Source organism: Limulus polyphemus, unplaced genomic scaffold, assembly GCF_000517525.1.
Source record: "Limulus polyphemus unplaced genomic scaffold, Limulus_polyphemus-2.1.2 Scaffold5725, whole genome shotgun sequence".
NCBI classification, from domain to species: domain Eukaryota; kingdom Metazoa; phylum Arthropoda; class Merostomata; order Xiphosura; family Limulidae; genus Limulus; species Limulus polyphemus.
Window position 1 is genome coordinate 32,443 of NW_013671335.1, and position 8,156 is coordinate 40,598.

Here is an 8,156-nt window from a genome sequence, read left to right on the forward strand (position 1 = left end):
GTGTGTGTGTGTGTGTGTGGAAGATCTGAAGTGCCTTTTCATTGTTGTAGAATAGATATTTTTTGATAGATAGGTTTTTGGAGGGAAACTATTGAAGTAAAATATGTTTTCAGTCATGCTTGACTGCAATTGCTTTTCCCCCGTGTTCCTCTTAAATAATAATTTTTTTCAGATTTTTGAGTCCAAGTAACATGTAATATCTCTTTTTGTCTGTCACAAGTCGCTGTCAAGAAAACATGTCATGTTATACCACATCTCTTCAACAGAGCTAGACTTGTGAAAATCAAAAGAACTAGTCCAGTGATGCAGAACACCTAAGCTGGCTTTATTAGTCCAAATATAAGGGAGTGTCTGGAAAGAAGTGAGCCTGGCACATTGCCAGGTGGTTAGGGCACTCAAATTGCAATCTGCAGGTTATCGGTTTGAATCCCCGTCCCACCAAACATGCTCGCCCTTCCAGTCGTGGGTGTGTTATAATGTGATGGTTAATCCCACTTTTCATTGGTAATAGAGTAGCCCAAGAGTTGGCAGTGGATGGTGATGACTAGCTGCCTTCCCTCTAGTCTTTCACTGCTAAATTAGGGACAGATAGCCCTCGTGTAGCTTTGCCGTGAACTTCCAAACAAACCGAAAGAAGAGTGTGACGAGCTCAGTTCATTTATGTTTTTAAGATCATTATTGGTTAAAATAGATAAGCCTGGAGGAAGTGTTTGTCACGTGGAAAAATGGGTAACAAAAACGGACAAGTATCCAAAGGAGTAAGGAAGAATGAGGTAGAAGAGGATGCATTTTTATGCTCATTTAATAGCTAAATGTAACGAACTTTGTGATGATCCCTACAGGGATGGCTGGCTTTGCACTTGGATGTCTTAATGTTGTTGTAAACAAATTGTTTAAAGACAATTTTCTAAAACCGTACACTGACTGTTGTGTTACCTAGAAGAAATGTAAAATTTTATTTTTGAGTATTTATAGTTATAATCAGAAATAAGGACAATTCCATCATGTTTTTTTTTATTACTACTGTTGTAGTTAAGATGTTGGCCTTATATTTGAGCTAATATGGCATGCTTTAGCTGTAAATTTGAAATAATTCGTTTTTCTTTAAACATTAATGTACGTCTTAGTGCCTTGGGAAAATGAAACAGAACATGACACTCTATTCTTTTCTAACTGCTGCTTATTTTTCTAACCTTGCTTTGCCCAAATTTTATTATCGTAATTGTACAGCTTGTGATGTCTTACAATAAGTATTTTATGGCTTCTCCAGAGGTGGATGAGGGGATGCTTGCAGAGACTGTGGTTTTTACGGCTGCGACAGAACTTAATACTGTTCCAGAGAACTGCCCGTAGTTATCTTCTTAAGCAAGGAAAGGCGGCATCTATAATACAGACACAAGTGCGTTTGTGGTTGGTTCGTAGGAGGTTAGCAAAGCAGCACGATTCAGCTACAGTTCTACAGGTTTGTATACAGTGAATCAAAGTTAACTTAGTAAGAATACATTGTAAGTTAAAATATAAAGATTGAATTTTAACTCGCACTAAACTTTAGCATAAATATTTAGTTGACTTGTTTAGTTGTAGTGGTCAGAGTTTTATAGGGTTCATAGTGCTCACGGAATTCCTGTCGGAATAAAATGCGTCTTCCAGATCTTGAAAGTCAAGGGTGACACCAGCTTCTTCCCGATGTGTGTTTGGGGTTGGGGGGAAGGGTGGACTAGTTAAAAAATATTGAGGGAGAAGTGTGCTACATCTTGTAGGTACACATGCTGTAGAAGTTAGAAAGTGAAGCAGCCGGAACAGTAAACACTTTTTGTTGAGTGCAGGGGCTACAGAGGAGCCTAAGAAACATTTTGAATTAGCTTTAATCCTAGAGAGCCGACCCAATTTTAGTTGTGATCGTGGAATGTCCGGTAAAATCAAATAGGTGACTAGCTTATTACAAAATTTGTGTGCAGTATAGCTATAGCAGATTTGCCCAGTGTCTAATCATCTTTGACCTCGAAGCTGTTTTAGGCCCGCCATTCTTGTTGTGACGTTTCCCACAATAAGGTCAAAATATTGAACATTTATTGATTTTGTGCCATAATGCATCCATGGTTAACTATAAACAATGTGTCTCATTTGGTAGCGCAAAGTGTAAAAGAGGTCTGTGTTATTTGTCATTCATTGCCTTCAACAAAGAGTATTTTTTGCATTAATCAAATATATGCAACTAATAAGTTATGTTTATAGTATTTTGGCACTTGTGTATAAAGTTAAAATCATAAATAATATTCAACGTTAAACTGGTACACATTTAAAAACATTTTATTTAGGCCTATCTATGGCCTTCAAAAAGTTGACGACTCTACATGTTTCGACGTTACAACGTCATCCTTGGGAGTGAATTACAAGACAATTGCCAAAGTATTTATAACTTGTTAGTAGGTCATTGTCTTGTAATTCACTCCCAAGGATGACGTTGTAACGTCGAAACATGTAGAGTCGTCAACTTTTTGAAGGCCATAGATAGGCCTAAATAAAATGTTTTTAAATGTGTACCAGTTTAACGTTGAATATTATTTATGAGTTTAATAAGTTATTCTTAAAAAATGCCTGTTAAATGGACGTTTGTGTGATGAATTTTGAGTGGTCTGAGAAGATGACAGGAGATCAAGGTACATTTTGTGTGGCACCATGCATGCAGAAGAGAAGAAATAAATACACAAATCACCAGCATTTTAAGACAGGATGAGTGTTATGGGTTGATCCAGAGTTCTTTTATTATAATTCTGCTGACATCCAAAAGTTTCCTGCATTGATTTTATTTAATCTGATTAATTGATCTGTTAATAACCATCAGTATAACAATTTCAGTTTTGTTGTAGTCTTCTCCTTAAGTGTTCTCGTTTAGCGGATTTAGTTTCTAGATATGCCAAATCCTGTCATGTGATATATGTCTGTTAATGGGTTGATTGGTCCTGGAAATTTTAAAGGTCATGAACTTCTGCATTCTTTAAAGTCAACAAACCCCGTTTCTGTTATATTACTATAAATATTGAGACAACTTTTGTTTATCTTTGATAGGTTGTTTAGGCAGAGTGGGCGGAAGACTTTCGAAACGTCATCCTCCACATTTGTAGGTTTCTACAACAGGCAGTTGCCGTCCATTTGAAACTTAGATTCAACTTGTGTTTAGCTGTAGTGGTTAGATTATTATTGTATGTGTAAATATTGAGACGACTTGTGTTTAGTTGTAGTGGTTAGGTTTTTTGTCTACGTATAAATTAGTCTCTTTTGTTTAGATATGTGATAGAAAGAAAAATTAACTTTATGGCAATTTTTTGTAGGTAAATGTGTTGTCAGTTTTTCATGTTCTCTGTATATCATTGGTTAAAAAATTAATGTTGTAACAATACATTTTTTTGATATCAGGCTGCTTGGCGAGGGCACCTACAGCGATGCAAACTTAAGAGTCGTCAACTGAAAACGATAAGAGACAGGCTGAAAACTGCTAATGCAAATGCTACCGAAGATAAGAAATTATGTAATCGAACAGCTTCAGCTTTAGATTTCTTATTACGTTGCCGAAACCTATCTTACATCTTGTCTGCACTAATGCATTTAGGTAAGTCCGTACATCTTGTCTGCACTAATGCATTTAGGTAAGTCCGTACCGCTTGTCTGCACTCATGCATTTAGGTAAGTCCGTAAAAAAATTCTTTTAGCTCTCATGTTATGGCACCCATTTGTTTTAATTACACTCTCAAGAGTCATAAATAGAAAAACAGAGGAGAGAAATCATTATACGAGTTTTACACGAGACCAAACTTTCTTGTGGGTGCTGAAAATCCTGAAATTTTGTTTTAGCATAAAGCATATAAACCCATAAAATATAGCTGCAATTTGGCTAAAAATAATTAGAGAATAAATGTTTTGAATTTTTCAATACTGACGGATGACGTAGAGAACAATGTATAAAATTTTACCTCTTTCAGACAAGGTATTGATTTATCTCCGTTCATGCGTTAAGTTTGTATTACCATAGAAAAAAAAAAATGTAAATAAAATAGTTATGATTTTTTAGTTTTATCTGTTCTATTCTTAATTATTTTTTTTAAATAGCACTTTTGCAATATTTTATAAATTTCTTCAGTTTCTTGGAAATATTAACATGTCTTCAGAGTTCCAGTTCATTTCTCTGTTACTTCCTAATACTCGCTTCTAGTCCAAGCATCGAGAAAATGTACTGGGAGACTGAAGGAAGCCTAAGAGCAGTCATAGAATATTGTGAAAATCATGTTTATCATAAACATTTAGACGTTGTATAACTTTCGAGTGTTTGTGTATTGTTGTGTACTTTTTTACTAGACTGTGTCAAATCCATTAATATTTGGCTCAACACACGTAGTTTCTGATTTTAACTATAAATGACTTGATAACCTGTGAAATGGGCTTCAGCGTAATTATCCACCCCTATTGAGGAAGCCTGAAATCTGTTTGATAGGTGTCTAATTAGAATTTTGGGGCATTAAAAGATGAATATATATAAATACAATAAACTTTTGTTATTTGTTGAGATTTTTGTAAGTTGAAGAATGAATTATAACTACTTAATTACTTGATGAATTATGAACACTTTTGTATCGTACTTTTGCTCTTCATCTTTAAATCTGAAAGTGGATACAATACCCAAACAGTAACAATTATACAAGATTCCATCTGTTGGAATCATCTTTGCAAACAATTAAAAGCTAGAGTTAACATTTTAAAAATATGAAGTTATTTCTGCTTCTGGGACCAAGAGTAATTATTCTTACATTCTGGAAAACTTCATAAAAAAAAATGTGTTTAATCTTCTTACAGATTTTAAATGGTTTCTACCTTCATTTGTTGTACTAAATTGGAAAACTTATTAAATAGTGAAAATGTTTTCTAAAATAGAATAATTTAAATGTGGGATATAATAATCCTGTGAGATCATGTTGAGGTTGTTTGTTACAGAATGATATGTAGTGGTGTAGAATATCTGAGCTGGAAAAATGATAGACTTTTTAGGCCTAAGAAAAGTTATAAAATCATGCTCAACTGTTGTAGGCCTAACAAAAGTCATGAAATCATGCCTGACTTTAGTAGATGTTTTAGGCCTAACAAAAGTGATAAATTCGTGCCTGACTGTAGATATTTTTTTTCTTCACATTCCTCTTAGTAAGTTCCCTTAACAAATGTAGGTAGGAGTTTATATCGAAACTTTGGTTTAACTATTTAAAAAAAACTACCTGTGTGTGTGGTTGTGAAACCATTTTATTTATGTTAATATTAATCTTCCTTTCTTTTAAAAACTTTACAGTTCACTTAACGTGCTTATGTTGAAGCTACTTACATTGTCCATAACATGCTTTGTAAGGTTGTGTATATTTTTTGAAAGTTAAACATGTTATGTAACTTCCCAGATGTTGTTACACGACTCTCAGCATCTTGTTGTGAGAAGATAGCAGAAGGAAGTGCCGTAGAAATCCTCTTCCAGCTGATACGGAGCTGTAATCGAAGTTTGCCTCACATGGAGTTGATTAAATACTCCACAAACATCTTGCTGAATCTAGCTAAGGTTTGTACGCTCTGTTACTGCAACAACAGAGATTGGGTTGTTTCCATGACAACATAAGTTCTGCTTTAGAAGTATTAATGTTCTTTGTTTGGTCATTTTATTTGTAAAAACAAGACTTTTCATGAACTTCTTACATGAAAATCAACTGATTGTGTAATATATATATATATATATAGTTTCTTTAAATTTAAATCCTACCAAATATTGCACGTTTTCATAACAGCAGTATAATATTGGTAAAGTTAATATTTGGTTTCATGTTAACTATCTTTTTTTTTTTTAATTTTATCTCTAAACTAATTTTTATAAACATAATAATTGTTTAACACCTGGCTTAAAATTCATATTAAGTATCTTCTATTAGTTTCTATGTTCTGTGAAATATTCATATTCTTTTGTTTGTCACCATAACGTATGGACCTTACACTAATCATTCGCAGTTCTAAACAGGAAAAGGGGCAGATTGGGGAGGGGGGGCTGTAGCCTGGGCTAAAAAAAAGAGGCCCATTTTGACGTTTAGTTTTTTTTTCATAGTTTTCAGTCTATTCTTGATGGACTCTGTATAAAAAAAAATTAGCTTGAGGCCTGTCTGACCCTTAATCTGCCCCTCTGGAAAAAAAAAAAACGGTTTTCTTCAGCTATTACTATAAAAACCCTACTTAACTGCATCCTTTTTGTGACTTGTACTTAAGTTTTAATGTATACATATTCATGAGAGAATGAAACAGAAGGGATAAAAACAAAGTCGGTAAATCACATTAAAATAACTCGTAAACCAAAGTGTTCAAACTTGACTACTCCTGATGAAGACAGGCTTATCTGTCAACAGTTCTAGGGTTTTATCTTTTTTGTTGTTTTAAAATAAATCCATATATATATATATATATATATATATATTCAAGTATGCAGGTACAGTATTTCTTTAAGCTACCTTGTACAGTGTTATTGTATATAAAGTAACTGTGTCATGTATTTATGGCCAAAATTGTCTTTAACGGTGAGAGTAACCTTCTGATGGAACAAAGCATTCTAGTTTTTGTAATTAAGAAGGTAAGAAAAGTGTATTTAATTAGCTATACTCGTTATCAGATTAGTTTTGATCCAAGTACGTATCTGATTCTGATTGGAAATTATTAAGCATAATTTCAGGGGTCTCTCTGCAATACGTGCTTAACTTCACATTCTTACCATTTACTACTGTGATAACACATTGTTAATGTTTTGTTTTCTTTCCACATCAACAGTATGATAAAACGGTGGATTCTGTATGGACAGTGATTGGTTCCCTGGATACTCTCTTGGACCTCATGCGAATCTACAGAGAGAAGGGTGAAGCCATTTTCTCGAAAGTCTGTACGCTGTTGTGGATCTTCTTCCAGGATCCTGAGAAAGCCTCGGTAATGATGACATCTTCAGTTGTTGACCATCTAGTAAAATTTAAAAAAAAATAGATAAAATATGATCGTTTTTTTTTTTTAATTTGTTACAAGGGAGAGAGTTGTAGGAGCGGCCAAATAGAAACATCCGGAAATGATGGTGTCTAAGATCTTTCGGGTGTTTGTTGTGATATGAAGTTGTAAAAATGGAATTACCTAATATGGAGATAGTGATAAGTTATTGGATCTTTTATGCCTATTTTAGTGTTTTAAGTAAACTCAATTAGTTTGTTTTTATTTTTTAAATAAATATAAACCAACAAGAAATATACTAAAAATGATACTGATCAGAGTAGACTGTAAAAAAGGACACTGATCAGAGTAGACTGTAAAAAAGGACACTGATCAGAGTAGACTGTAAAAAAGGACACTGATCAGACTAGACTGTAAAAAATGATACTGATCAGACTAGACTGTAATAAAGGATACTGATCAGACTAGACTGTAAAAAATGATACTGATCAGACTAGACTAACTGTAAAAATGGATACTGATCACGGGAAACAACAATATAACAGAAGATTGTTGTAATGATCCTTTTAACTCTTACAATGTGTTCATATTTTGTAACTTTTCTAACTTGGTCAGCTTTGACAGGGTGTTCACGAGAGAACACCTTGTAATAATATTGGTTTGTATGAATAAAATTAATTGTGAATATCTTGTATCTACACGTTTAATTCTTATTTTTTGTGATTGTCAGTAAATATCTGAAAATGATCGTTTTACTTGAAAGAGTATCCTTCTTATGGAATGAACTAAATGCACGTCTTACCTTTTCTGTGTTGCAGGTGATGAAATCTAATAAGAATGTGATTGACAAGATAAAAAGCCTCCATTATCTTACCTGTCGACGTCACAAGATGGAAGAGGAAAGGAAAATAACAAAAGCTCGATTGTCCACCACACTATCATCTTCATTCCTGTCATCTTCCGTGTGTTCCAAGAGCATGGTTTCCAGTATATCTGTCTGCATTCCCCACGTCATCAAACAACAGCCACAAATCCAACCAGACTGGATCCTGGGGCACAAACACATGCGGGAATTTACTGACCCAGTAGATGCCATTGTTGCAGTAATGAACACGTTGAAGAACTCCAAACATTAATAATAATATCCATTTCTTTCC

At 33.9% G+C, this 8,156-nt stretch overlaps 1 protein-coding gene across 1 annotated transcript in view; it reads left to right on the forward strand.

Moving 5' to 3' along the window:
* Nucleotides 1-8,156, forward strand: part of LOC106472910 (abnormal spindle-like microcephaly-associated protein homolog) — a 37,516-nt gene that overhangs the window by 28,435 nt on the left and 925 nt on the right. The window contains exons 21-25 of the mRNA XM_013933582.2: nucleotides 1,271-1,462; nucleotides 3,418-3,610; nucleotides 5,436-5,590; nucleotides 6,835-6,987; nucleotides 7,818-8,063. Of these exons, the coding sequence (XP_013789036.1) occupies nucleotides 1,271-1,462; nucleotides 3,418-3,610; nucleotides 5,436-5,590; nucleotides 6,835-6,987; nucleotides 7,818-8,063 (939 nt within the window). The remainder of the gene's footprint in view (nucleotides 1-1,270; nucleotides 1,463-3,417; nucleotides 3,611-5,435; nucleotides 5,591-6,834; nucleotides 6,988-7,817; nucleotides 8,064-8,156) is intronic.